Source organism: Falco biarmicus, chromosome 1, assembly GCF_023638135.1.
Source record: "Falco biarmicus isolate bFalBia1 chromosome 1, bFalBia1.pri, whole genome shotgun sequence".
NCBI lineage: Eukaryota > Metazoa > Chordata > Aves > Falconiformes > Falconidae > Falco > Falco biarmicus.
Genome location: NC_079288.1, coordinates 89,425,214 through 89,453,093, shown reverse-complemented (window position 1 = coordinate 89,453,093; position 27,880 = coordinate 89,425,214). Strand labels below are relative to the sequence as shown.

The window sequence follows — 27,880 nt, the reverse complement described above, 5'->3', positions numbered from 1 at the left end:
CCAATTTCCAGCCAGGGGATCGCGTTCTGCCTTTGTCAGCAAGATTGGAAGCCCCCAGCCCCTCCCGGCACCGGCACTGACGGGTCCCCCTGCACCTGCTCCCCCAGCCCCGCACAGTTCTCCCACCGCCCCATCCCCATCCCCCCGGCTGCACACAGGTTCATTTTCTCTCACTACTGCCATGACCCCTGTGCCCTCCACACCGTCACTGTGCGTGTGTGTGCGTGTGTCCCCTGTGTCCCCTTGCCAGGCCCAGAGCATCCCAGTAGCAGACCCATGGGGACACTGCGTGGGATTGGGGCTGGGGGATGCCGAATCGTCCCTCTGGAGTGATTCGGCATCCCCCAGCCCCAATCCTGCCAGAGAATATGGACCCGCTGTCAGCAGCCGGGGCTCACCTGCGTGTGCGGGCGTCCCCGGGTTTTTACGAGCGGTTGGGATCCCGGAGCTATTTGTACCGGGGAGGGCAGCAGGGAAGGGGGGGGGGCGGATTTATGGCCTGGCCGCGCTCTGAAACCCAAAACCCACCCGAAGCGGCCTAATCACTCCCAGACGCGGCGGCCCCTGCACTTTTATGGGGCATTTTAGAGCAGGGGAGCTAATAAATTTTTTGTGACGGTAAAAGCCCCGCTGAGGATCTGGGGCGGGGGGGCAACGGGCACCCATCGGCTGCCCCACGGGGTGGGGGGATTAAAATGGCTGTACGAGGGGGAGGCGCGGCACTGCGCCCCGTATGTATCCCGGTAGCGGCGGCGGAGAGGGAGCTGTGACCCCCCCCTCACCCCCCCCCCCTCCGTGTCGGTGGCTCCTCCTCCTCCCGGTGCCCAATTTGCCGCCCCGGCCCCGGGTCTTTAAGGCTGCGGCACCGGGGCCGTAGAGGCGGGGGGGGGGAAGCGGCGGCGGGTGCGGAGCTGCCCAGTCCCGCCGAGCGGGTCCCGGCGCCGGGAGGCCGAGCGCTCCCCGCCGCCGCTGCCGCCGGGCCCCCGCCGAGGGGGGCGGGCTGCGCCCGCGGGGTTTAAGTGCGGCCGCGGCTTGATGCGCGGGCGGGACGGCGGCGGCGAGACGGGGGGGGAGCCCGGCGGGATGAGGCGGGCGCGGTGCTGAGGCGGCCCCGGTGCGGGAGCGGGGACGCGCCATGACCTCGGCGCGGGAGGCGGCTGGTTCCCCCCCGCTGCACCCCCCGGGCGGCGGCCGCCGGCGAAGCGCCCTGGACCAGCTCCCGCCGCCCGCCAACTCCAACAAGCCGCTGACCCCCTTCGGCATCGAAGACATCTTGGGGCGGCCCCCGCGGCGGGAGCCCCCCCCGGGCCCGGCCCCGCCGCGCCCCCCGCCCGGCTCCCCGAGAAGGCGGCGGGGCCCCGCGGCGGCGGCTGCGCCCCGTCCTCGCCGCTCTGCGCGCTGGAGGAGCTCGCCAGCAAGACCTTCCAGGGGCTGGAGCTGGGCGTGCTGCAGGCGGCCGAAGGTACCGGGGCGGCGGGGGGGCTCCGCCGGCACCGGGGAGGGGGACGGGACGGGCACCGGGCAGGTGCTGGAGCCGGCGGGCGCGGCGGGGTGTCCGGAGCTGCGCCGCCGCCCGTGGCGGTGCCGGGATTCCTCCTCGCCCCTGGCCCGGCGCGGCCCCGGTGAGTTCCCGGCGTGTCCCCGGAGGGGCGAGTGAGGCCGAGAGACCCGGCAGTCGCGACCCGGCAAGGGGCCGGTGCTGGCCCGCGGCGGCGGGGACACGGCATCCCGGCCGGGGCAGCCCCGCACCGCTCCCGGAGCCGCCGCGGCCCGGAGGGAGGCAGAGGCCCGGGTACAGCGAGCCCAAGCGAGCCCCGGCCGAGCCCGCTCCGCGGCGGCGAGTGAGCCGCGGCCGGGACCGAGACGCCGGTGCGGGCAAGCCCGAAGCTCCGGGAGGACCGGCCAGGCCGGGGCCGGCAGACGTACCGGGAGCCGCAGGGACCGACCCGGCCTCGGGCCTCGGGAGCCGCAGTACCGGGCGGCGGATCGGTCCCGCGGCGGCGGTCGGCCTGCACCGGACAGAGCGGCGGCACCCGGCCCCGCCGAGCCGCGACCCTGACCGTGACCGAGTGCAGGGGCAGAGCGGCGGATCGCTCCCGTCGGCAACGAAAACCCGAAAACGGCGCGGCGACCCAGCCCGGGCGGGCTCCTTCGGCGGGGCCGGTGGCTTCGGCCAGCCCTCGGCCTTCCGCAGAAACCCGTTACCGGCGGGCCCGGGGAACCGGCGCTGTTCCCGGAGGGGTCCGGCGGCCGCTCCCCGCTCACGGAGGTTGGCTGCGGGCGGCCCGGCACGGTCCGGCGGCGGCTTCCCCGGAGCACCGGGGCCAGCAGAGCCGGTGGGTCGCGGCCCCCGCGGGAACGAACAGGCCCCACCGGGCCCCCGGCTTGACCCCACCGGGAAGACCCGCCATGAGAGTAGGCGGGCGGGCCGAGCGGCAACCGGGACCCTGCCGCCATCCCGAGCCGAGAATCCTCCATCGGGGGACGGACGGACCCGGGCAGACAGAGCAGGGCTCCCGTGATTAACGGAACAACCCCTACCGGGACGGACACACGGACAGACACAGCGGGGCTCCCGTGATTAACGAAAAAAAAACCCTTACCGGGACAGACACACGGATGGACAGAGCAGGGCGCCGTGACTAACGAAAAAAAACCGTTACCGGGTCGGACAGACGGACGGGGACAGGCAGAGCCGCGTTCCTGTAATTAACGAAGAACGAAACGATCCCCACAAGCCAGCCGGACAGTGACGGGCGGGCAGAGCTAGACTCCCGTGATTAACCAAAAAACCCGGTACCAGCCGGACAAACGGACGGGGATGGGCAGAGTGCGGCTCCCGCCGTTAACGGAAAGCCCTTGCACGGCCGGGCAGGTGGACACGGGCACAGCCGGGCTTCTGCCGTTAACGAAAACAAATCCCTGGCCGGGCGAGCGGCGCTCCGGTAACGAACGCGCCCCCCTTGCCAGGCGGACACACGGACACGGAGGAAGTGGGGCTCCCGTGAGTAACGAAAAAACCCCAGCGCTTTACCCGGACGGACAGGCGGAAACGGCCGGGCCGGGCAGCCCTGCGGTAATTAACCAAAAAAAGCCGTTGCACGGCCGGGCAGCGGGACGGAAAGGGGACAGCTCGGGGCTCCCGGATCAAGGTAAAAAACCGACCGAACGCCGCGGCTGCGCGGCCGGCCGGGTCCGGTGGAGCGGGCGGCCGCCGCTAACGGGGAAGCCGCTGCACGGGCGGGCGGAGGGACGCGGCCGGGCGGAGCGCGGCTCCCGCGGGCAACGACAGCGATCCCTCACCCGGATGGACCGGCGGACAGAAACGGCGCAGCTCGGGGCTCTTGGAATGCCGATAAACCCTGTCACCCGGGCGGGCAGACGGACACGGCCGGCCCCGGAGGGGTCTCTCAATTTGCAAAAACCCCTAGTCCCTGCCTGGCCGCGGCGACGGAACGAACCGGGACCCGCCGACAGACGGGCAGATTGGGGTTCTCGTAACGGAGGTAAAACCCTGTTACCGGAAAGGACGGACGGACACGGCCGGGCAGAACAGGGCTCCCGTGATAAACGAAAAAAACCCACCCCCTGCTCGCCCCGGCAGACAGAAACGGGAGCGACCGGGGCTCGGTGACTGAGGTAACACCCCGCCACCCGCACATACCTACGGACACAGCTGGGACATCCCGGCGCTCCGGTAACGAACGACCGAGGACGCTGCACGGACGGAGACACTCGCGGCCCCTGGCAGGGCGGGGCGGCGGCCGGGGGTCCCCGGGGAGCGGAGCCCTCGCTACGGGCGGCGGGACGGACAGGGTGGCCCCGGGACCCTTCAGCGGCGGCGGCAGGTCTCGTTAACGGGGGAGGCAGCCGCCGGCGCCCCGCGCCTCGGGGAGCCCCGGGAGCCGCGTTACCGAGCGGCGGATCGGTCCTGCCGGCAACACAGAGGCTGAGCCGGGCCGAGACCGGCACCGGGAGCCAGTGGCTGCTGTGGATCCGTTACCGGTGCCGCGGACGGATACGAGCTGCCTCTCACCGGAGGTTTTACTTCGTCGCCGCCGGCAGCAGCGCCGGGTCGGGGCCCCGCGGCTGCGGCGCGGCCGTGCCGAGGGCGGCGGCGGGAACCAGGCCCCAGGGGAGCTGCTCGGCACCGGGGCTCCTGAAAATCTTTGCGCAAAAGCGACGGCCCGGGCGAGCGGACACGCTTCGTGCTGTCGATGCGGCCCCGCCGCCCGGGGCTGCGCTCCTGCCTTCCCGGTACGGGCCCCGCGACAGCGGCCTGGGCTCACGCACTGAGTCGGCGGCGGGGACGAACCGCACTGGAGCCCCGGGATCCCCGGGCCGCGCCGGCGGCGGGACACGGGTGTGATCGGCTCCCGGTGGGACCGAGGCCGCTGCGAGACGGCGCAGGGCCAGGCGGGAGCGGCGGTGGGCCGGGCTCGGTTCAGCGCGGCGGCGGCCGGGCTCGGCGAAGCCGGGCCGGGAGGGGAGCGGTGGGGGCCGGCGGGGCGGGTACGGGCCCGACCGAGCTCAGCGCGGCTCGCCGGTGCCGGTGCCGGTGCCGGTGCTGGTGCTGGTGCTAACGCGGGTGCGGATACTAATGTCGGTGCCGGTGTGGGTGCTGATGCTGGTGCGGGTGTGGGTGCCAATGCTGGTGCTGGTGCGGGTGTCGGTGCCGATGCCGGTGTGGGTATGGGTGCGGTGCTAATGCGGGTGCGGGTGCTGATGCTGGTGCGGATGGGGTATGGGTGCGGTGCTACTGCAGATGCCGGTGCCCGTGCTGGTGCGGATGTCGGTACCGATGCCGGTGCGGGGGCGGGTATGTGTGCGGTGCTAATGCGGGTGCGGGTGCCGGTGCAGTGGCGGTGCGGTGTGGGTATGGGTGCGATGCTAATGTGGGTGCCGGTGCCAGTGCTGGTGCCGCCGCGCTGAGCCCGCTGTCCCCGCAGGTCGGGAGCCGCTGGGTGCCCTGGGGCAGCGCCCGGCCTGCAAGAAGCGGCGCAAGTCGCGGACGGCGTTCACCAACCAGCAGATCTACGAGCTGGAGCAGCGGTTCCTGCGGCAGAAGTACCTCTCGCCGGCGGACCGGGACCAGCTGGCGGCCCGGCTGGCGCTCAGCACGGCCCAGGTCATCACCTGGTTCCAGAACCGCCGGGCCAAGCTCAAGCGGGACCTGGAGGAGCTCCGGGCCGACGTGGCCTCGCTGCAGGCGCTGCCCCCCGCCGCGCTCCAGCAGCTGACGGCGCTGCCCGACCCCCCGCGCCCCGCCGGCCCCGGCCCCGGCCCCACGCCCCCGCCCGCCGAGCTCTCGGAGGAGGAGATCGACGTGGGGGACTGAGGCGGCGGAGCGGGACGACCCGGAGGGGTGTCCCGGGCCGGCACCGAGACTGACCGAACCCCCGGGCTGGACGGGGCGGCCGTGCTGCCCCCGCCCCGGCGGGAATTGGTGCAATTTTTCGCTTTTTTTGGGTCCGTCTGTCCCTTTTCTTTTTTCTTTTCTTTTTAATTTTATTTTCTATCATTTCTGTCCCGCCGGCCCGTCCGCGGCCCGTCCGCCCCGAGTGCTGGGGGCACGGAGGGCCCCGGCCCGGCCCGCCCCAGTGTAAATATTTGGAATAAAGGCGACACCTTACTGAGGAGCGCGGAGGGGGTCTGCAGAGTGGGCGGGCACCCCCGCCCCGAGGGCGCGCCCCGGGGGGGCTCCGCTCGGCCGCCTCGCCCGGACATGGGGGGCGTCGCCGCAGCACCGGAGATCCCCGTCGCCCCGCGCCCATCCCCGTGCTGCGGACGCCCGCAGTCCCCGCTCCCCAGAGCAGAAAGATCCCCTCGAGAGTCCGGCGGGGCCGGGAGGGGTCACCCGGTACCGGCCGGGGCAGCAGGAGTGTCTGTGATGCTGTGTGTGTGTCCGCGGGTGCTTTGCGTGCGCGCGCGTGTCCATGTCTCCAGCCCCACGCGCACACCCTCATGCCGGCTGCAGGGGGGCGCAGGACCCGGGGCGGGAGCAGCGCCCCTCTTCCCCGTGACAGATCCACTCCGGCGGCGCCGACCCCGGCACTGCCCCGCTCGTGATCCGAGTGGGGCCAGGGTAGCGCCAGGTCTCGGTACCTCCTTCCCCTCCGCACCTGCCCCGGCCGTTGGAGTCCATGCCGCCCCTCGTGACGTCATGGTCCGGTGACGTCACTGCGAGAAGCGGTGATGTCGCTTTCTGATGAACAGGAGCGGCTCCGGTTTCGGCTCCGAGTGAGCGGAGGGGGGGCCGGCAGGGAGGACCCCGCAATACGGGGGGGGTTCTCGGCCCCACCCCCACCCCATCGCCCCCCGGTGCCGTACGGCAAGGTCCGCGCGAGGCGCCCGGGGGCCGCGGGGATGGGCAGCTGCCGGCCCCCTGCCTTCGGCGGGGGTCCCGCGGGGCCCCTGTCACTGCAGCTATGCGCGTCCCGGCTGCCAGCCCCTCCAGCATCCATATGAGCCCTCGCTGATCTAATTACGCTGGTGCGAACTTCCGAAGGCAGAGCACCCCCCCGGCCCCCCCGGTATTTTCTCCGGTTTTAATTGCATTGTCCCGCCCCTCCCCCCGCGCCGCAGCCGCCCGGCGGGCGGGGGGGGAGGGGGAGAAATGAGATTTAGCCTGAAAGTGCCTTTGAGCATCCCCGGGGGGGATTTTTTTTTTAATTTGACAGGTAGGAGCGGCCCGGGGCGCCACGCGTGGGGGCATTGCACGGCTGCTGCGCCCCCCCGGCTTACGCCGGCACCGAGGCTGCGCGGCCCAGCCGGGTAACGGGCAGAGGGGCGGCCAGGGGAGGGGGCGGCGTGGCCCCCCCTGCCCGCGGGTGCGGAGACCCCACGGGCAGGGACAGGTCCCATCCTGCCTCCCTTCTGTCTGCTGGCCCTGCAGCCGTGTCACCCGCAGCCATAGCATGCCGCAGCCACGTTAGCTACAGCCATGGCACCACACAGCCGTGTCACCTACACGGCTGTGTCACCCCACAGCTGTGTTACCCACAGCCATGTAACCCTGCAGCCATACCACGCCAGAGCAGTGTCACCTATGGCTGTGGCATCTTGCAGCCATGTCACCCCCAGTCGTGTTACCCACAGCTGTGCCACCACACAGTCGTGTCACACCACACAGCCGTGTCACCACAGTTGTATTACCCACAGCCGTGTCGCCTACAGGGCTGTGTCAGCCCGCAGCCGTGTCCCCCGCAGCCTGGTGCTGGCAGGAGGCAGCGCCAGGCGATGCCGGGCACATGTGTGCACAGACATGCATGCCTGTGTGCGCGCACACGCATGGGCGCTGCACATGTATGCGGCCCCGGGCATGCGCCTGGCGGCGGGGGGGCGGCGGAGGCGGCCCCGGAGATGAGCTCACGGCTCCGGCTCGTTCCGTCGGGCTGAGGCGAGGGACAGCTGGCAGGGTCACACCTCCGCACAGGCCAGCCCCCTCCCCGCAGCTCCCCCAGCACGCTCGTGGGCAGCCGGGGCAGGGATGGGCGCGCCGGCTCGGAGCCCGCCGGGGTCTCGCCTCATCCCCGCAGTGCGAGCGGGCCCCCGCGCCCCCCGGCGCCTCCGCCCCCTCCCACCTCGGGGACACCGAGTGCCCCCGCGCAGCACCTCCACCGTGGCCTCGGGGCTGCCGCCGGCAGAAGCTTGGGCCGGGCCGGACAGCGTCTGGCGGCCCCGCCGGCCGCACCGCGGGAGGTTTCGCTGCGGGACACGGGGCAGGCACCGGGGCACGCTGCCACCGCCAGCTCCCAGCCGCCGGCACCCCCGCCGGCACGGGCACGGCCGTCACCGGGCCCACGCCGCCGCCGGTGCACATGCATCTAAGCAGGATGCGGGGCACCGCGTGCGGGCGTGGGAGCATCCACGGCGGGCACATGCGGTCCCCCAGGGATCATCCCCCCCTGCCCCGAGGGAGCGGCCCCTGGGGCGGCTCGGCCCGGCCCAGCGACCGGCCGGGACCCAGGGCAGGCCACGCCCGTCACCGGGGCCTCGGGCGGCAGGGGCTCCGGCAGGCTCGGCCCCCCGCTCCCCCCTCCCCACGCTCGCTCGTCTTTTTCCTCTTCCAATTTTCTGGATGATTAACTTGACTGCTGTTTCCTGACAACCTCTGCTGTTGGTATTAATTTCTTTTAACTAGTGATTAATTACTCGCTGTCTCCTGCGCCCCTTCTCCCTGTTGCCTATTTGCATATTAATCAAATTCTGCGCGATGGCCTGCCTGTCACCCCCCCCGCCACGGCCCCTACGACAGCCGTCACCTGCGAATGACATTACAGCGGGGCCGGGGCCCGCACGACGCGGCGGAGCCGGGAGGAAGAGGAGGGATGTGCCGCGACCATCACCGCTGCCTCGAGGCCCGCCCCGGGGCGGGGACCTGGGGGCTCCCGTTACTTCCCAGGTTACGGCAGTCCCCGGGCCGGCCCGGTGGTCCCGGTCTCCGAGCAGACCCATGTGTCCTCCTCCTCCCCCGCCCCGGGCCCGGAGCCGCCGCGGCCCCGTGGGGAGGGAGGGTCGGCCGGTGCAGAGGGCTCGGGGTCCGGGAGGGGGCAACGTGTGCCGGGGAGGGGAGCCCACACCGTTGCTGCACCGGGTGGTGGGTGTCCGGTACCTGCGGCCGGGCATGTCCCCGCGCACGGCGGGGGAAGCCGTGCCGTACCGGGGGGAACTGGGCCGTGCCGTGCCGGGGGCAGCCTTCCAGCACCGGGCCCGGGCTCCGGAGCCGCCGCGTGGGCGGAGGCTGCCCCCTGCTGGCCGCCCGTGGGAGCCGCAGCTCCAGGAGGGCGGGGGGAAGACGCGGCTTCACTGACAGCGGAAGGCGGCAGGGCCCGAGGGCAGGGAACGAGGGACAGAGGGAAAGAAGGGAAGGACGGACGGACAGCCCGAGGACCGGGAAGGACAGACCGCTGCCACCGCTGGTTCTCAGTTTTATTACAAATCCCAGATTGGGTAAAAATCCCTGAAGGAGCCGAGGCACAGCAGCCCCGGGCACAGCCCTGCCCCGAGCTGTGGGGTGGGCACCCACTGCCTGCAGCCTCCGGCAGGACACCATGTCCCCAGGCAGGCAAGCCCTGGGCCCCCGGCAGGGCTGGGGCGGGGTGGGGGTGGCAGCATGGCCCCCCAGGCCGGGGCAGCCCCGCGAGGGGCCGGGAGGGGCCCCCCACCCACAGACCCCAGCGCAGAGGCAGCAGGAGGGGGACACTCCCGCTGCCTGCCGAGGGAAAAGGCACACGTGGGGGGGCACAGGCAGGACCCGGCTCAGCCCCCACAGCCAACGGCGCTGGGGGGAGTGGGGGGCTCGGCTCCTGGCTCCCTCCAGCCCCCAGCCCAGCAGAAGGCAGCCACTGCTCCAGTCCTAGGCGCCGGCTGGGGCAGAGCACACAGCCCCGTGCTGGATCTGGCTTCCCTGCTGTAAGCCAAGGAACCCCCCCAGCTACCAAAGCCCCCTGGGGAGGGCACCCACCTCGCCTGGTTGCCACCGCGGGGACGGGGGTGGCGTGGGAGGGGTGCTTGAGCTGCAGTGTGAGCCTGCTTCCCTCCACCTCGACATCCTGGGGGGGGGGGGCAAGGAGGAGAGAGGGGGGACAGTTGGCAGTGCCATCCCTGCCAGGGGGCCGCAGGGGCTTGGTGCCCACCCTAGGCTCACCTGCATGGCCGCATAGGCCGCTTCTGCCGCCACCTTCTGTGTGTAGTTGATGAAGGCGCAGCGTCTCTCCGGCAGCATCCGGATGAAGCGGATCTCCCCAAAACTGCAGGATGGAGGGTCAGAGACTCCACTGCTCCCCACCGCCCTCACGGGGTTTGCTCCCCAGGCCAGGAGTGCTGGAGAATGGGTGCAGGTGTGGGGCTGGCCGGGCAGTGGTGATGGGGTCTTGGCACCTGGCTGGCTATGCAGGGCAGGACAGATGTGGGGCAGGCAGGGCACCGGGATGGTGACGTGGGGCAGGATGGGCACCACAGGGGTTCAGCACAGAGACATGCTCACCGGCTGAAGAAGCTGTGCAGCACCCTCTCGCTGATCTTGCTGGTGATGTTCCCCACCCAGAGGGGATAGCAGTCCCTGCCAAACCACGCTGGTATCACTGGCAGCCAGCTCCGGATCCCACGCACCAGCCTGAGGACACCCCAGCACCGTGGCAGCTCTGGGACCCACCCCACCCTGCCTGCCCCAGCCCTACCTGGCAGGATGTGTCGGAGGCAGCATCAGCTCACTGCTGGCCGCAGCCTGGCCCTGGCCTTTTGTCTGGCTCCTGGAGCTCACAACAGTCATGAAGCCACTTGTGTCTGTGTCCTGGCAGCTCCTGTTCACCCACTTCCCTGCCGAGAGGCAGGGGTGGGTTCAGCTGGCTCTGCAGACCAGCACAGCACCCACCATGGGCAGTCCCCAGCCCCACCATCCTCCCATGACCTCCTCCAGCCCCAAGACCACAGTCCAGGTCCCCCCGCACCCCACAGCTGCCAGCTCTGCCAATGGCTCCAAAGCAAAACCGCCACCAGCACCGAAGTCCCTTACCAGAGGAAGGCAGCAGCAGCTCCCCAGCCTTCAGCAGGGATGGGGACACAGGGGGACCCCCTGGGCTGCTCCGGCCATGGGGGCTGTTCTGCTGCAGGGGGGAAAGGAGGGAGTCAGGCCCCGGTGGGCAGCAGCCAGGGCTGGCAGGGCTGGGGCCGGGCACTCACCCGCAACAGGGCCTGGCAGGCCTCCAGCTGGGCAGCCGCATCGGTGTTGGCACTGTCCAGGCGCAGCAGCTCCTCGAATGTGCAGGCGGCCTCGGCGTAGCGCTGGGGCCCAGAGGAGAGGAGCTGAGCTCCTGCTGCCTGCAGCAGCCCCCCACCTAGCCAGCCTCAGCCCCCAGCCCATGCCTGCAGGGCTCTGCCCAGTCCCATTGGCACCCAATGGTCCCCACCTGGCCCCGGTAGTGCCCCACAGCCCCTACACAGCCCTGGCATCCCACAGCCCCTGCCTTCTTCAGCCCTAGCATTCCACAGACCCCCTTCAGTCCACTTGCACCCCACGATGCCCCCTACAGCCCTCCCACCCCAGTACCTCCAGCCCCACACCCAGCACTGGCCCCCTGTGGCCCCCTACTCAGCCCTAGCACCTTGCAGCCCCCTGCCCAGCCCCACTGGCCCCCTGCCCAGCCCTGATACCTCCAGTCCCCGCAGTGCCTTTCCCTTGCGGAAGTAGCCTTTGGGCCAGCCGGGCTGGAGCCTCAGTGACACCAGTGCATCCCTGAGTGCCTCCTCGTAGCACCGAAGCTTCTCGTAGCAGTATGAGCGGTTCCCAAAGAGCCTATGGGGAGAGTGGGGTCGCTGCTGCCCAGGACCTGCTGCCCCCGAGGGAATGCTGCTCCCCAGCCCTGAAGCTCACCGGTGCTCCATGGGGTTCAGCTTCACCGCCTCCGTGAAGGCCTGCACAGCCTCTGTGTATTGGCCCTTCTGGGCAGCCTCATTGCCACGGCCTGAGGGGAGAGCATTGCCTGCTGCCGACCCCCCCCAGGCCCGGCCAGGGAGCAGAGCTGTGCCCCTGCCTGCAGTGGGGACACAGGCATCTGCCAGGGGCAAGCAGAGGGGAGCAGGGCCACAGAGGAGACAGTGGCTCCATTGTCACCCAGCCACGATGTAAATGCGCTTTGGGAACAGCCTAGAGCCATGCTAGCCTGCAAAGAGCTGTGCTGGTGAGGAGCCCCGGCACAAACCCACCCATGGAGCCGGGAAGCAGAGCCTCCGTGTACCCACCCCCTTCCCTCGCTGTCCGGGGGGCCCAAGGCACAGACCTGCGAGAATCAAGCTCTGTTCCACCATGCTCACGTCCCGGGGGGCAGGCTTGGGTGCCCGTGGGGCAGGCAGGGAGGACAGTGAGGGCTTGCGTGCCTGTGGGGCAGGCAGGGAGGGCAGCAAGGGTGCGGGTGCCTGTGGGGCTGGCAGGGAGGGCAGCAAGGGCCCCACGGGCTCCAAATCACCTTCCCCAGTGCCCTCCTGCCTGACTCTGCATCAACTGTCCTGGCCGGCTTCTCCTTCCCAGGCACTGGCAGCTTCATGCCTGCTTTCTGCCGGGCTTTGAAGACGAAGGTGCAGCTCAAATCCAGCTCATCCTGGAAGAAGCAGGGTGGGCAAGGCGGGCAGAGCTCCAGACCCATCCACAGAGCAGACCTCACACTGGTCTGGTGCTTGCACCAGGAGCGCTCACCTCCACCTCCTCTGCCCTGGCTCCCTGGCCTCCTGCCTCCTCTCCTGAGGAGGCTGCACTGCCCCCGAGGTGTGGGGACGGGCTGGGACCGGGCCTGGCCTTCCCCTCTTCAGCATTGGTCTTTTGGGGGTACTCAGCACCGGCAGCACTGCTCAGGGATGAGGTGCTCTGGAAGGAGAATGCAGGAGTGAGACGGTAACTGTGGCTGATGCAAGACAGCAGCCTGCCTGCCTCTCTTCCCACAGTGTCCCACCTTCAGAGACCTACAGGACGCCTGAAGGTGGCACGGCCGGGCTGCCACAGCACCCATGGCCAGGCAGCAGCTGGGGTGAGAGGCTGGTGCAGTCACTCACCGACTCGGCCTCCCGCTCGCTTTTCAGCTCTTGTCCCAGCTTCTCTTGTTTCTTCCGATCTTTCTGTTTCTGGAAAGTGAAGAAAGTAAGCTGTGAGCAGGCACCAGACAGAGCACCACAGACCCACACCCGGTCCCATGCCACAGCTCATTGTGGTGCTGCTGGTGGGGTGGGAGCAAGCTCCGGCTGCCCCCGAGACACGCTTCCCCACCTGAGGCAACAGCAAGGCTCAGGAGGAAGGGAAATGCAGGCAGCTGCCTGCACACTGCAGGCTGGCAGGGCAAACTCCCTGTGGGGTGCACCCACCTTCTTCTTCAGCTTCTTCTTTTCTGCCTTTCTCTTCATCCGCTCTTCCTCCGCCACCAGCTCCTGTGCGTTCTTCTCTGCTTCCTGGGGGAGTGACACGGTAAGCCGTGAGTGCCCGGCACTGTGCCACAGCCAGGAGAGTGGGACAGCCCCAGGTGCACTGACAGCTGCACTGCGACCCCTCTCTCTGGGCCCCTGGCGAGGTGGGAGCACAAAAGGGGCTGGAGGACACAACACGTCTGAGGCGAGGCCACTGTGGGGAGCTGAAATGGGCAGCAGACAGGCAGCTCGCAGGCAGGGAGGCTGCCCCTCACCTCGGCAGTAACCTGGTGCCCCCAGGGTGCAGGCAGCCTGTGCATCTTCATCTCAACAGCGCTCTGAGGGGGCCGAGCAGGCAGATCCTCCTTGCACAGGAAGGATTTCCTGAACCCACAGAAGTTGTAGGTGGGGTCGCTGTCCTCGCTAGAGATGTCCCAGGGCTGGCCAAAGCAGATCAACCCCTCCACCTCTTCATCCTCCTCCTCACTGGACACCTCCAGCCGGCCAGGGCAGTACCAGAAGCCCGGGCCTGCGCAGGAAGAGCCAGGGCTGTCAGCAGCAGCTCCCGAGCACCGGGACCCCCGGCAGCCCCCAGCTGGCAGCCCCTCCCGACTCACCGCGGCCGAAGGCGTCCCGGGCCCCTGAGGCTTCCCCCATCGCGCTGCAGTGTGCCGAGCGGGAGGCGGCCTGCGGCGGCACCGGGAGCTGGAGAGGGGGCCGGGCCGGGGGAGGCGGCGCTGCCTCCCGCGGGGCTCCCGGCCCCGGTCCCCGCCCATCCCCGGTCCCCCCGTACCTGCCGGCGGCCACGCTCGGCCTCGGCGGCGCCGGGCTGGCAGTGCCTGGGGCAGACGGGCGCTGCGGGGAGCAGAGCCGGCCCTCAGCCGTCGGAAAGGAAACCGAGACCGGGCGGCGGGGGGGGCGGGAGCGAGCCCCTCCTTCCGCCCCACCGCCCCCGCCCCGCCCGGCCCCGGCGGCCCGGCTCAGAGCGCGGCTCCCGCCGCCCCGGGACCCCCCCGGGATCCCCCCGGCCCCGCTCCGCCCGGCCCCCGCGCCCCGTACCGCCGCTCCAGCCGCCGGGGCCGAGCACGCAGCCCCAGGGGCAGGCGGCGGCGGCAGCCCCGAACCGGGAGGCGCCCAGGCCCGGCCCGGCCGGGTCCCGCAGCCCGCCCGCCGCCCGCATCGCTCCGAGCCGCCGCCGCCGGACGTAGGGCACGGCGCGGGCCGGAAGCGGGGCACGGCGCCAGCTGAGGCTGCCCAGCCGCCATGTTGGGTGAGGGCAGGACGGCGGCCCGCAAGGCCCGTACAGAGGGGGCTCGGAGCTCCGCGTCCCCTCCCGCCGTACCCGCCTCCCCTCAAGCCGCGGACCCCGCCTCCTCCCGCTGCTCGGGACCTCAGCTCCACCGGGCACTGGGGCGCTGACCTCCCGGCGGGTCAGCCCTGCCCGTTCCTGCGGATTAGCGCCGACGCGGCCTAAGCCTATTTCCTCCCGCCGCCCCCGGGGCCGGCAAAGCATGGAGGACGGCGGCCCCGAGCGTCGCGACGGGGAGCCCTGCCCGCAGGTGAGGAGCCGAACGGACGGGGAGACCCCCAGGCTCAGCCTCCCTCACCGGGGGCGATGGCTGGGCCTCGGGCCCGGTTCCAGCTCCCAGCCTGGTGGTGGCGGCACCGGGCCTGGTGCCGCTGCCTGCGTCTCCTTGGCAACGCCCCCCCCCCGCCCCTTCGGGGAGGGGGCGTGGCCTGGCTGGAGAGGCGTGGCCACGGCAGGGTGGCTCCGCGGTTGGCAGCGGTGAGGGGCGGGGGCAGCGTCCAGGGCCCCGCCCCCTCACCGCTTGCCCCACCCACGACCGGGCGGGATCCTGACCTGCCCACGGTCCCTCGCAGGCGGGTGACAGCGGTGGCGCCGGCCCGGGCAACCTCCTTCTCCTGCTGCTGACGGCCCGCCCCACCCTGCCCGGCCCGGGGGATGGCGCTGCCCGCGGGGAGCCCGCCGAGACAGGTGAGGGGCTGTACCGGGCCGGGGAGCCAGCCTGGGAGATGGGAGGCTCGGCCCCCCATCACCCACGGCCCTGTGGGCTGGAGGGGAAGCAGGACGGGGTTCTGCGTCCCGGGGGGGTGGGCGCTGCAGGGGGCAGGACAGGTGACAACGCTGTACGGTTAGTGTGTTGATAGCATGTCACACGTATGCGAGGGTCTCCACCAGCTGGCAGTCCCCTGGGACGGGTCCTATGCCAGTAGGGGCCGGGGGCTCCCCAGGTGCCCACAGGGGCTGGGGGTCTTGGCACTGGCACTGGCAGGGCTGGGGCGGCTACAGAGCAGTGTGGCTGTGCTGCTGTCCCCTCCGTGTGCTGGGGCAGAGCCGGGGTAGCTGCAGGCAGGGGCTGTCGCACACTGAGGGTCCCTGCCCTGGCAGGCAGCAGCTCCCTGGGGGGCCTGGCCCGCTCCCTGCAGAAGGCAGAGGCCATGCTGCGCAACTGTGTCAGCCCCAGCCTGCGGCGCCTGCTGTCCCCACGGCCCCGTGAGCGTGGCTACGGCAGCGAGGATGAGGACGAGGAGGAGGAGGAAACGCCGGCCCTCCTGGCCCTGCTGGAGCAGAGCTTCTCAGGGCTGCGCCGCTGCCTCTGCGTCTGGGAGGACCCCCGCACCGAGACCTTCCGGGGCCGCGTGCGGCCCCAGCCCGGCGACAGCACCACCACTGCCACCCCTGCCTTCTCCTACCACCCTGTCCACCCGTGCGTGGCTGAGCGTGGCGCGGCCCTGCACGCCCTGCTGCAGCACCGCCACCACCTCCGCCTCGCCCGCGACTACAGCCGCCGGCTGAAGGCCGCCTCAGACTTTCTCCGCCGGCTCCTGGCACTGGTGGAGCGGCCGGAGCTGCTGGTGGGGGAGCTGGGTGCCGCTCAGCCGCTGCGGGAGCTCTGCCAGGAGCTGCGGACACATGCCGGCCACTGGAGTGGGCTGCGGCGGCGGATGAGCAGTGATCCATGGCTGCGGCCGCTGCTGCTGCGCAGGCACGAGTCAGTGGCGCACATGCGGCAGGCATTGCTGCTGCTGGCGCTGCATGCGGTGCGGCTAGCTGAGCGCCATGCCGAGGCATGGCTGCGGGGGCTGGCACGGGCTGCCCCCGCCACTGCCCCTTCCTCGGCGCTGCTCTCTGACCTCTTCCAGGGCCTGGAGATCTACAACCACGTGGTGGGCGACCTGGCCCTGGAGCTGGGCATTGCTGGCTGCCTGCCTGCTGGCATCACTGGCTGCCACAGGGCTACCGGTGATGGCTCCCATGCCTTCCCCGTGGCCAGGGTGCTGGGCATCCTGGCAGCTGAGCGGGGCCGGCTGGTGGCTGAGCGGCTCCAGCCCCTGCTGCAGCCGTGGGATGGGGGCGGCAGGGCAGAACACGTCTGCTGGGAGGATGCCACAGTGCCTTGGCCCCTGGAGTGTGGTGCCACAGTGGTAGTGGACGCGGGACCGTCCAGGCAGGAGGAGCTGCCAGGCCTCGCTGGCGAGCTGTGGGCACTGTGCCGGGAGGACGAGGAGCTGATGGGCCAGATCCTGGGGGTGCTGGTGGCCTCTGCTGACAGCCTCTGGCACCACGTCCTCCATGGACCCAAGCAGGAGAAGCTGGCGGCAGCAGTAGAGAGCCCCAAGCTGCCAGCGGCCAGCCTGGGCACAGCCACCAGGCCCAGCTCTGCCGGCTGGAAGACGGTGCGGTGGCTGGATGCTTCCCGTGCACCGGCAGCCGAGGCCCTGCACGCCCAGTACCGGCAGCTGTTCTGGGGGGCTGCTGGAACCGCGCTAGGGCACTGCCTGGGTTGGCCGCATTGCGGAGCTGGCAGGGCCATGGCTGCCACACAGGAGCTGAGCCACGCTCTCACCCAGGGTAAGTGGGGGCCGACGCAGTGGGTAGCAGTGGGTGGTGAGGAGCAGCTCCTCTGGGACCCCTCCGGTGCCACCACGGGGTGCACTGGCACTCACGCCCCCTTTCCTGCAGCTGGTGTCCCCCGAGAGTGCAAGGAGGAACTGGGATGGCTCTGCCTGCGCCTGCTCTGCCGGGCCGTCCTCCAGAGCTGGGAGAGAGGTATGGGGTGCGGGGTGCATGGTGAGGGGTGTGGGGTACAGGGTGTGTAGTATGGGGTGTGGGGTGCACAGTGTGGGGTACAGAGTGCAGGGTGTGTGGTATGGGGTGCAGGGAACAGGGTGTGGGGTACAGCATGCAGGGTACAGGGTGCATGGTGCAGGGTGTGTGGTATGGGGTATGGGGTGCATGGTGCAGATTACAGGGTGTGTGGTGCAGGGTATGGGGTGCATAGTGCGGGGTACGGGGTGCAAGCAGGAGGGTGGCACAGGACGCTGACCAGTGCCCTCCCCCCAGACTTTGCCTGCGCGCTGGGCTCGGGTCTGTCCGACAAGTGCTTGGGGGAGCCGGTGCCAGCAGCAGGGCCGGTGTGGAGCAGGACAGCGCAGTGTCTGCAGCGGCTCTATCCAGCCCTGGCTTTCGCCCTGCGTTGCCTGCAGCCCCTGCCCACCCGCCCGCCCGGTGAGTGGGGTCTCAGGGAACGGGGATGGGCACCCCAGGGTTCCCCTGGTGGCCACTGCTCCTGTAACCACCCAGCCCTACCTCCCACCAGGCCACCTCCCTGGCTCACCCTGCCTGCGCCTGCAGGTGCTGGGCTGCTGCTTGGCCACATCACAGGCTGCCTGCTCCTGGCTGATGGGCAGAGCCTGCCGGTACCTGGCAGCCTGGGCCCTGCCGCAGTTCCTGCTCATCACTCAGGGCGACCTGCAGGTATACCCGGGATGGGCACCCGCGTGTGGGGCTAAGGCTGGCTGGGCTGTGGGGCTGGCTGTAGGTCTGGGGGCTGGCTGTGGGGCTGGGTCTGGCCAGGCTGTGGGGCTGGTGGCTGGTGATGGGTTTGGAGCTGGCAGTGGGACTGACTGGGGGCTCGCTGTGTGGCTGGTGTGGGGCTGTGGGGCTGGGGGCTGGCTGTGGCGCTGGCCACTGGGCAGGATTCATCTCACCCCTCTTCCCTCCAGCTGCTGAAGATGGAGACAGACAGACTGGTTGTGCTGGTGACCGGGACCTTTCTGGAGCCTGGGGACGCCCCCCCACAGCCGCCTCCTGCCGCACTGTCCCCCCAGGAGCTCCAGCTCTGCCAGCAGATTTGCTCCATGGCTGCCAGCATCCAGGTACGGCACGGCTGTGGCAGGCAGCACCTCCAGGAGCTGTGCCATGCCGGCAGGGACCCTGGTGGTTCCACTCCAGCTGGGCACAGCTGGGGCAGGCGCAGGGAGCCGTGTACCTGCTATGCCACTCTGAACGCCCCCGCTCTGCCCCCCCAGCTCTTCTCAGGGGACGTGCTGAAGATGTTCTCCACCAACTGCAAGCGGATGTCGGCAGCGATCTTCGACCAGACCATGCCTCTGGGGAAGCACTGGAGGGTCGGCTTCCGCGCTGGTGGGTCGGGTGCCTCGGTGCCGGCAGGGCCACCATTGGAGCGGCCGTCAGGGCTGAACAGGCATCCCATTGTCCCCCCACAGACCTGCCCAGCTCCCCCAGCGCATATGCGGCAGCAGCGGCCCACGCAGTGCTGGGCCAGGTGCTGCAGGGCGCCCAGCTCCTGCCCCACGATGCCCAGGCGCCCGCTCTGGCACGGGTGACCACCGCCTTCCTGGAGGCCTGGATGGACCACATCCTGGCACAGAGGATCAAGTTCAGGTAGCAGGTGTGGGGGGGGTCTGGGGTGGTGCGGGCAGCGCTGGGGTGGCTGGGCTGAGCACTGCCACTGTCCCCCAGCCTGCAGGGAGCCTTGCAGCTGCGGCAGGACTTCGAGCTGGTGCGGGAGCTGGTAGCCTCGGAGCGCTATGGGCTGGCCCCTGAGACCCGGCAGTCCCTGCTGTCCCTTCGTGTCTTCCAGCAGATGGATGGGGCCATCCTCTGCCTCCTGCAGCAGCCCGGGGGGGTGGCTGGCATGGCCCCCCGCCCCTGGCACTCTCTGCGCCGCTGCTGTGAGTCACGGCGGGGGACACTCGGCCACACTGAGGCGGCAGCGCTGGTGTTGGGGAGCATGCGGTGGGGGAACAGCCGGGAGGATGGGCTGACATCCCGGGCACAGAGGCTCCATTGCCCCGCTGTGACTCCTGTCTCCTCTTCGTGGCCAGGTTTGGACAACGGTGCCCACCCACCGGAGCCGACGTCGGGCAACCTGCACAGCCTGGACACCCTAGAGGCAGCAACGGCGGCACCGGGGCCCCCTCCGTTGGCTCCCAGTGCTGAGCCACTGGCGCGGCTACAGAGCAGTGTCCCCGAATCCTACTTAACGGGCAGCCAGCAGCAGTGGCTATCGTTACGGCTACATCGGGCTCGCCGCTGGCGTGTACCGGGTTTACCATGCGTCGGCAACAACCCCGAGGTCTGATCGGTGGCAATAAAACGGCTGCGGTGTCCCCATGTCTGTCCCTGTTCCCTGGCTGTGAGCGCATCCCGGTACAACGAGTCCCCGGGGGGGGTGTCTGGGACCCCCCCCTCAGTAAGCAGCGTGTTCTAACCGGTGCCGCTTGCCGGTGGGGTGGGGTCTGCACCGCAACCCAAGCCCCTGGCCTGGTGGCCCGGGGGGCGGGGGGTTTACCGGAGCCCACGGTGTGACTACGGCTCCCATGATGCCGCCGCTCCCGGTCATTTCCGCCGCGGGGCGGGGTCGGGCCGAGCCGAGCACCCCCTTCCCGGTCCCGGTGCGGCCCCGGTGCCGCCCCGCCATGGCCGTCCCCGTTACCGAGCTGGGCGCCGCCGACCGTGGCCTCCCCTTCGCCACGGCAAGTAACGGCAGCGGCACCGAGCCGTCCCCGCTATCACCGGCTGAGCCCCTGTTGGGACAGGGGCTACGTGTGCGGGATAGGGGGTCCCTGCGGGGTTGGAGGTCCCAGGGGAGAGCAGGGGGTGCATGGTAGGAGAGCCCGGGGGAGGCTGCGGGGTGTACAGGTGGGGTCTCGGGGTCCCATGGGGGTCTCAGGAGAGGCAGGGAGTCTGTGGGCATCCTAGGAGAGGCTAGGGGGTGCACGGTGGGGGTGCCAGAGGAGGCTGAGGGGTGCACGGTGGGGGTCCCATGGGGAGGCTGGGGGTCCGTGGGGGTCCTAGGAGAGGCTGGGCATTGTATGACAGGGGTCCCAGGGGAGGCTGCAGGTCCATGGGCTTCCTAGGAGAGGCTGGAGGCTGCATGGCGGGGGTCCCTTGGAGGTCCCAGGGGAGGCTGGGGTCCATTGGAATCCTAGCAGAGGCTAGGGGGTGCACGGTGGAGGTGCCAGAAGAGGCTGAATGGTGCATGGTGGGGGTCCCGGGGGAGGCTGGGGGTCTATGGAGGTCCCAGGTGAGGCCAAGACTCCCTGGGGGTGTTAGGAAAAGGCTGACGGATGCATGGTGGGGGCCCCATGGGGGTGCTGGGGGTCCATGGGGGTCCTAGAAGAGGCTAGGGGGTGCACAGTGGGGGTCCCAGGGGAGGCTGAGGGGTGCACGGTGGGGTTCCTGGGGGGAGACTCGGGGTATATAGGGGTCATAGGAGAGTCCAAGAGTCCATGGGGGTCCAAGGAAAGGCTGACAGATGCATGGTGGGGGTCCCATGGAGGTCCCAGGAGGAGGCTGGGGGTCTGTGGGGGTCCTAGAAGAGGCTGGCGGCTGCACGGTGGGGGTCCCAGGGGAGGCCTGGGGGTGTATGGCAGCGGTCCCAGGAGAGGCCGGGGGGTGCACAGTAGGGGTCTCTTGGGGTGTCCCGGTGTGCCATGGTGTCCCAGTGCACGGTGACAGTGCCCACGGTGTGCAGGGCCCCTGCCTGGCAGCTGCGGAGGAGGAGGAGGAGGAGGACAGGGATGAGGAGCTGCTGGGGGCTGGGGGTCCTCGCACCTGGACCCCCCAGGAGAAGCTGCTGCACGAGGCTCGGCTGAAGGCCAAGGCCAAGCGGCGGCTGCGGCGCACCTCATCCCGGGACTCAGCCCGTGAGTCGCTCTCCGAGGGCACCGAGCCCGGCACCGAGCCTGGCAGCCCCAAGGGCCGGGCACATGACCGCAGGTCCCGCATGGGCAAGGGCCGCGGGCTGCCCAAGAAAGGTGAGGGGCGGCAGCGCCCACCCCTCCTGTGACCCCCATGGGGCTGGGACCCCTCCTGCATCCCCCCTGTGGGGCTGGGACCCTGTGTGGCTCCGTCACCCCCTGTTGAGCTGGGACCCTGCATGGCCCCTCCTGTACCCCCCCTGGGGCTGGGACCCCTCCTGCATCCCCCCATGTGGCTGGGACCCTTCCTTCATCCCCCATGGGGCTGGGACTCTGCACGACCCCTCCTGTACCTGCCATGGGGCTGGGACCCCCCATAGCTCTATCAACCCTCTACCCTCTCCTGCATCCCCCATGGGGCTGGGACCCCTTTGTGTCCCCTGTGGAGCTGGGCTCCCTGCCAGCGCCCCAGTCCCCACCTGGGGGGGCACCACTGGGGGCCCTGCCACCACCAAGCCCCCACTCACCCCATGCGTGCCCGGTGCAGGCGGTGCTGGGGGCAAGGGCGTGTGGGGTGCCCCTGGCCTGGTCTATGGCTACCAGGAGCCTGATGCCCGTGACCCCAACTACGATGAAGTGGCTCAGGTATGGCACTGCCACCCTCCCTCTAGCCCCCTGCCACCCCCTGCCCTCATGGGCAGCCCTGCCGCGGTCGGCTGGCCGTGGGCAGCAGTGCAGGCAGGGGTGGCATCATGCTGTCCCCGCAGGGGGACACAGTTTATGCTACTGTAGTGCCCGAGCTGGAGGAAGGGGAGCTGGAGAAGAATGTGCAGCCCATGGTGCTGGAGTACTTCGAGCACGGGGACACCAGTGAGGTCATGGTGCGTCGGGGCTGGGGGCTTGCGGGACAGGGGCCCCAAGTGACAAGGACCCTGAGGGATGGGGCAGGCCAGAGTGGGGAAGGGTTGTGTGGGGAGGGGATGGGGGTCTGTGGCTGATAGGGACCCTTCGGGGAGGGGCAGGGTCCCCTGGGGAGAGGCGTCCCTTGGTCATGGTGACCTCTGGAGGGGCCAGGCTGGCGGGGGTCAGGGGAGAAAGGGGGTCCTTCAGGGTTGGGGAGGATCCCTGGGAGTGAGGGTGCCCTGGTGACATGGACCTTCAGTGCTGGGGAGGGATCCCCCGAGGAGGGGATGGGGGTGCCCTGGTCCCTCAGTTATGGGGCAGGCTGGGATGGGGAGGGGTCCCTTAGTGGTGGGGACCTTTGGAGGGGCCCCAGGCTGATCTGGGGAGGGAGAAAAGGGGGTCCCTCGGGGCTGGGCATTGTCCCTGGGGGAGGGGACAGGGGTGCCCTGGTGCCACTGACACTCGCTGCTGGGGAGGGGTCCCAGAGGAGGGGCTGGGCACCGCGTGGTGGCAGGGACCTTTGGGGGAGCAATGCGAGGCAGGGGAGAAGGGGGTCCTTCGGGGGGCATGGAGGGGCTTGGGCGGCCGGCGGGGTAACATGTGGGGCACAGGAGCTGCTGCGGGGGCTGAACCTGGGCGGCCGGCGGCACGCGGTGCCCGCGCTGGCTGTGGCGCTGGCGCTGGAGGGCAAGGCCAGCCACCGTGAGCTGACCTCCCGCCTGCTCTCTGACCTGGTGGGCCGCGCTGTGGCCCCCGAGGACATCGCCTGGGCCTTCGACAAAATGCTGCGCGACCTGCCCGACCTCATCCTCGACACCCCCGAGGCCCCCCAGGTTGGGGAGCAGTGGCACGCTGGGTCAGGGGCACGGCTGGGTCAGGGGGCATGGCTGGGGGGGTGCTGCTCTGGGGGACATGGCCGTGCTGGGGGATGCTCCGGGGGTCCTGGCTGTGCTGTGGGCCGTGGCCATGCTGTGGGATGCTCTGGGGGAACATGGCCGTGCCAGGGGGCCATGGCTGTACTGGGGGATGTTCCGGAGTGATGTGGCTGTGCTGGGGGGGGCCACGGCCGGGCAAGGGGTTGCTCTGGGGACACACAGCTATGCCGGAGGGGTCATGACCATGTTGGGTGGTGCTCTGGGGGGCTGTGGCCATGCTGGGCAATGCTCTGGGGACACACAGCCACGATGGGGGTGCCATGGCCATGCCGGGGGACACCTGGTGGCTGTGGGGAGTGGGCAGCAGTGCTGATGCTTTGTCTCCAGATGCTGGGGCAGTTCATTGCCCGGGCGGTGGCCGACCACGCACTGCCCTTGGACTTCCTGGAGCGCTACAAGGGGCGCGTGAACTGTGAGCATGCCAGGTAAGCACTGCCCCGGCCCCTGCTGCCCCCACCGTGCGCCCCCTCACCCGCCTGTCCCGCAGGGCCGCCCTTGACCGTGCCGCCGTCCTGCTCCGCATCAAGCGTGAAGTCAACCGGCTGGACAACGTCTGGGGTGTGGGGGGCGGCCAGCGCCCCGTCAAGCACCTGGTCAAGGAGGTCAGCACCTGCCCCCTGCACCCCCTGCCCACCCCATGGGCACCTACTCCCTGGCTGCAGCCCCCGGGGTGTGTCCCGGCTGTCATGTCCCCCTGGGCATGTCCCCCACAAGACATGTGCCCACCCGGTGCAGTGGTGACGCCTGGCTGTCCCTGCGCCCTCCTCGCATCAGGAGTGCCCTCAGCCATACCCTGGCTGCAACCCCATGCTTTCCCCTGTGCCACCCTTGGGTCCCTGATGTGCTGCCTCCCTGCCATCTCCATGTCCCCCTATGTCCCCATCATACTGTCCCCCTGCCATTCCCATGTCCCCCTCTCACCCCCATCCCAGTGCCCCTCCGCCATCCTTGTGTCCCCCCACTGTCCCCATGCGCCCACCGTACTGTCTGCTGTCCCCATGTCCCCCCACTGTCCCTGTGGCCCCACAATCTCCGTGTCCCCCCATCCCATCCTCCCACCATCCTCATGTCCCCCCCACTGTTCTCGTGCCCCCCTGCCATCCCTGCACACCCCCCACCATCCCGGTGCCCCGCAACTGCCTCTGTCCCCAGATGAACCTGCTGCTGCGGGAGTACCTGCTCTCCGGGGAGGTGTCAGAGGCCGAGCACTGCCTGCGGGAGCTGGAGGTCCCCCACTTCCACCACGAGCTGGTGTACGAGGTGAGGGCTGGGGGTCCCAATGGTGCGGGGGGGGCCCCCACAGCCCCGCTGATGCCTGCCACCCACAGGCAGTGGTGATGGTGCTGGAGGGCTCTGGCGAGGGGCCCGTGGCCATGATGGTGACGCTGCTGAAGGTGCTGTGGGAGACGGGGCTGGTGACACTGGACCAGATGAACCGGGTGAGCGTGGGGTGCATGGCAGGGGGCTGTGGGCAGCCCACCCCTGGGGCTGACACTGTGCCCTGTGTCCCCCTGGTCCCCCAGGGCTTCCAGCGGGTGTACAAGGAGCTGGGGGACATCAGCCTGGATGTGCCACTGGCCCACGGGCTCCTGGAGCGGCTGGTGGAGCTCTGCTTCGACCACGGCATCATCACCAGGGCGCTGCGGGATGCCTGCCCCACCAGGTACTGGGGGGGGGGGTGCCGGGGGGGTCCCCCCCCTTCGTCTTCCTCCTCCTCCTCATCCTCATCTTCCTCTGCAGGGGCCGCAAGCGCTTTGTGAGCGAGGGCGACGGGGGACAGGTGAAGCAGTGACCGAGCGCTGGTGGCCATTGGCCCCCGCAGCGGGCTGGGGGGGAGAGGGGTGGGGCCAGGGGCAGGGGCAGCCCCCCCCTCTCCCCCAGCCTTGTGCTCGGGACCCCCACCCGCCTGTGGGGCCGAGCAAGAGACACAATAAAGCAGCTTTCGAGGACGTGCCGAGTCCAGCCTGTGTGGGGGTGGAGGTGGTGTCCTCGTCCCCTCGGGGCCGGCTGTGGGAGGAGCGGACTGATCCCGCCGCTTTCCCGCCGGGCCACGAGAGGGCGCTGCGCGGCGGCCGCCCCTCCGCACGGCGCCGCTCTCCCTGCGTCGCGCCGTGATGACGCAAGCGGCGCGGCCGGGCCATGGCGGGCGAGCGGCGGCGGCGCGGCGGGGAAGGAGCTCGGGAACGGGCCCGGGACCGCGGGACCCGTCGGGAACAACAGCGGGGACCGGGCCGGGGCCGGACGGCGCTGGTGATAGCGGCGGCGGCGGCGGCCGTGGCGCTGGGCGTGGCGGCGGTGGCGACCGAATGGAACCGGTGGAGAGCGGCCGCCCGCCTCGTTACCCCCCACCCTGCGCCCCCCGCGCTCCCCCCCGATTCTACCGGGCCTCTCGCCTCGCCCCACCGCTTCTGGGGGACTTACCGGCCTCACGTCTACTTCGGGATGAAGACACGTAGCCCACGAGCTCTCGTTACCGGTGAGAGACAGCGGCGGGAGCGGGGCAGGCCGAGCCCCGGGGCAGGGCTGCCCTGCCCCGGGGCTCGGCCTGCCCCTGCTCCCGCCCGGAGAACCGAGACTGAACCGCCCCCCCGGTGCCCTCAGGACTGATGTGGCTTCAGCAAGGCGAGGGGGGAGGCAGCTTACGCCACACCTGCGAGCAGAGTGACGGTCTGTCGCGATATGGCTGGTTGATGCACGACGGGGTGAATTTCGGGGTGCAGGAGATTCGAGACAAAGGCTTGTTCTTAAAAACCGAATTCGTTAAACGACTGGGAGGGGAGCACGGAGGGGATTGGAGTTGGCGCATCACTGCACGGATGGAGGTGAGGATGGGGCTGCGTCTGCCGGGAGAACAGCCGGAGCGCCGGGCAGCCCCCTTCTTTGTGTTTCCCCCCTTCCTCTTCCTCCGCAGGGTGTGGGCAGCCCAGTCCCGCTCCTCTCCCTCTTCTTCTACGTCGCCACAGACGGGCAGGGGACACTGAAGCCACACCTGGAGAACAGGACACGGCTGGCTGTTGTGACAGGGACAGCGGAGGAGCTGGGGAGCTTCACCCTCACCTTCCTCCGTCCCACTACTGAGAGCAGGGAGGACCCCAAATACGCCAGGTGGGTGCTTTGCCGTGGCAGCCCCCCTCCTTGCTGCTGTCCCCTGTCCTGTCCCCTGATGCCATCTCTCTGCTTCTTCACAGCTACAACTACCTGGAGGCAGCAAGCCCAGGGCTGCACCGCCTGACTGAGGTAGTGCGGAGTAGCCTTAGCAACCGCTTCGTCTTCACCCCACCGGGGGGGCCCCGCCGCCGCTTCTTCGCCGTCGACACCTTTCAGGGGCTGCCAGGGGAACACCCACGTGAGGGACAGCTGCTGCTGCACCAGGTGACGCTGGAGCCGCCGGGCATCGTGGAGGTGACCTTCGAGTCAGGCAGCGTGGTGGGCCGGCCCGGCCGGCTGGCAGGGGGCGCGCTGTCGGTGGCACTCTCGCAGCATGTGGCTGCCTTCGAGCAGCGCTTTGAGGAGACCTTCGGGCTGGGCCGTAAGGGCTTCCCCCTACCGCAGCAGCGCTTTGCCCAGGCTGCTCTCAGCGATCTCCTGGGAGGGATGGGCTACTTCCACGGGCGCTCGCTGGTGCAGTCCCCCCTGCAGGAGCGACCCATTGCCGCCCCTGAGGCCGTTCTCTTCACTGCCGTCCCCTCCCGCTCTTTCTTCCCCCGCGGCTTCCTCTGGGATGAGGGCTTCCACCAGCTGCTGCTGGCACGCTGGGACCCAGTGCTGAGCCGGGAGGTGATTGCTCACTGGCTGGACCTGATGAACGCCGAGGGATGGATACCCCGGGAGCAGATTCTGGGGGAGGAGGCACGAGCCAAGGTGCCCCCCGAGTTCCTCCTGCAGCACAGCGAGACGGCCAACCCCCCGACATTACTGCTGGCGCTGCAGCGGCTGCTGCCCGACGCCCCCCTGCCCTACCTGCGCCGCCTCTTCCCCCGCCTGCAGGCCTGGTACAACTGGTACAACCAGACGCAGGCTGGGCCCCTGCCCCTCACCTTCCGCTGGCGTGGCCGTGACACCCAGCCCGAGCGCTTCCTCAACCCCAAGACACTGGCCTCGGGGCTGGATGACTATCCCCGTGCCTCCCACCCCTCGCCTGAGGAGCGGCATCTGGACCTGCGCTGCTGGATGGCGCTGGCCTCCCGCGTGCTGGCGGAGGTGGCCGAGCGGCTGGGGGAGCCGGCCGGGCCCTACCGGGTAATGGAGCAGGCACTGAGTGACAACGGGCTGCTGGAGCAGCTGCACTGGGCCCGAGAACTGGGCGCCTTTGCTGATTATGGCAACCACAGCACAGCTGTGGGGCTGCGCTGGCAATCCCCAGCCCCCCCGGCTCCAGGTCAACCCCCCGCAGCCCCACAGCTGGTGCGGGAGGTGCGGGAGGCCCCGCGGCTCCGCTTCGTGGGAGCCCTGGGCTATGTTAGCCTCTTCCCACTGCTGCTGCAGCTGCTGCGCCCTGACTCACCACGGCTGCCCGCTGTGCTGGCTGCCATGCGTAGTGAGCAGCAGCTCTGGACGCCCTTTGGGCTGCGCTCACTGGCCCGTGACAGCCCGCTCTACATGCAGCGCAACACCCAGCACGACCCCCCATACTGGCGCGGCTCCATTTGGGTCAACGTCAACTACCTGGCACTGCAGGCACTGCACAGCTATGCCAACACTGAGGGGCCGCAGCGGGAGCAGGCAGCAGAGCTGTACCGTGAGCTGCGCCACAACCTGGTGGCCAACCTGTACCGGCAGCACGCTGAGAGCGGCTTCCTCTGGGAGCACTACAGTGACAGCACTGGGCGCGGGCAGGGCTGCCACCCTTTTGCTGGCTGGTCCGCACTGGTTGTGCTGGCAATGGCTGAAGACTACTAGGCCCATCAGCAGCTGCCACAGCTGGCCGAGGTGCAGACAGCTGCTGGCCCTGCCTGTTTTTTCTCAGGTGCGGGTGGAGGCATGTGGAGGGCCACTGTGCCAGACCCCACTGCCTCACCTCCAATAAACCTCCGCCACCATGGCCTGTCACTGCCTGTGTTGAGGGGGTGGGGTGTGTGTCACAGTTCTGTCCTGCCCCAGCCACCCGCTTCATCCCCTCGCAGTGTCAGGGGTCTCCCTGCCCTCCCTGTGAAGCTGGGGAGGCCCGGCTCGGCCCCAGT

General features: G+C 70.1%; 5 protein-coding genes across 5 annotated transcripts; 4 read left to right on the top strand and 1 right to left on the bottom strand.

The window, feature by feature from the left end:
• The first annotated feature begins 899 nt into the window (after positions 1-899).
• Positions 900-5,615, top strand: LBX2 (ladybird homeobox 2). The gene is given in 3 exon segments (XM_056346641.1): positions 900-1,294; positions 1,297-1,462; positions 4,950-5,615. Coding segments are annotated over 3 exon segments (714 nt in total). The 5' UTR covers positions 900-1,135; the 3' UTR covers positions 5,339-5,615.
• Positions 5,616-6,161: 546 nt separating this feature from the next.
• On the bottom strand, positions 6,162-14,404 carry TTC31 (tetratricopeptide repeat domain 31). Its single transcript, XM_056326861.1, has 17 exons — positions 13,951-14,404; positions 13,685-13,746; positions 13,509-13,596; positions 13,167-13,420; positions 12,853-12,936; positions 12,547-12,615; positions 12,194-12,361; positions 11,967-12,098; positions 11,781-11,877; positions 11,375-11,465; positions 11,155-11,296; positions 10,684-10,785; positions 10,517-10,607; positions 10,182-10,320; positions 9,989-10,063; positions 9,546-9,752; positions 6,162-6,234 (listed from the first exon to the last, which is right to left on the bottom strand). Exons 1-17 carry the CDS (start codon positions 14,402-14,404, stop codon positions 6,162-6,164), a joined length of 2,328 nt encoding a protein of 775 aa, XP_056182836.1.
• Positions 14,282-19,333, top strand: CCDC142 (coiled-coil domain containing 142). The gene is made up of 11 exons (XM_056361240.1): positions 14,282-14,450; positions 14,773-14,887; positions 15,302-16,765; positions 16,877-16,963; positions 17,258-17,422; positions 17,514-17,671; positions 17,920-18,072; positions 18,226-18,340; positions 18,424-18,601; positions 18,680-18,891; positions 19,045-19,333. Exons 1-11 carry the CDS (start codon positions 14,403-14,405, stop codon positions 19,299-19,301), a joined length of 2,952 nt encoding a protein of 983 aa, XP_056217215.1. The 5' UTR covers positions 14,282-14,402; the 3' UTR covers positions 19,302-19,333.
• Positions 19,334-19,557: 224 nt separating this feature from the next.
• Positions 19,558-24,649, top strand: LOC130155001 (programmed cell death protein 4-like). The gene is made up of 11 exons (XM_056351852.1): positions 19,558-19,695; positions 20,697-20,979; positions 21,410-21,507; positions 21,630-21,743; positions 22,377-22,598; positions 23,028-23,125; positions 23,188-23,302; positions 23,853-23,960; positions 24,029-24,139; positions 24,224-24,363; positions 24,441-24,649. Exons 1-11 carry the CDS (start codon positions 19,639-19,641, stop codon positions 24,490-24,492), a joined length of 1,398 nt encoding a protein of 465 aa, XP_056207827.1. The 5' UTR covers positions 19,558-19,638; the 3' UTR covers positions 24,493-24,649.
• A 163-nt stretch (positions 24,650-24,812) lies between these two features.
• MOGS (mannosyl-oligosaccharide glucosidase) lies at positions 24,813-27,739 on the top strand. The gene is made up of 4 exons (XM_056351838.1): positions 24,813-25,176; positions 25,302-25,522; positions 25,612-25,805; positions 25,889-27,739. Exons 1-4 carry the CDS (start codon positions 24,840-24,842, stop codon positions 27,597-27,599), a joined length of 2,463 nt encoding a protein of 820 aa, XP_056207813.1. The 5' UTR covers positions 24,813-24,839; the 3' UTR covers positions 27,600-27,739.
• Positions 27,740-27,880: the final 141 nt, after the last annotated feature.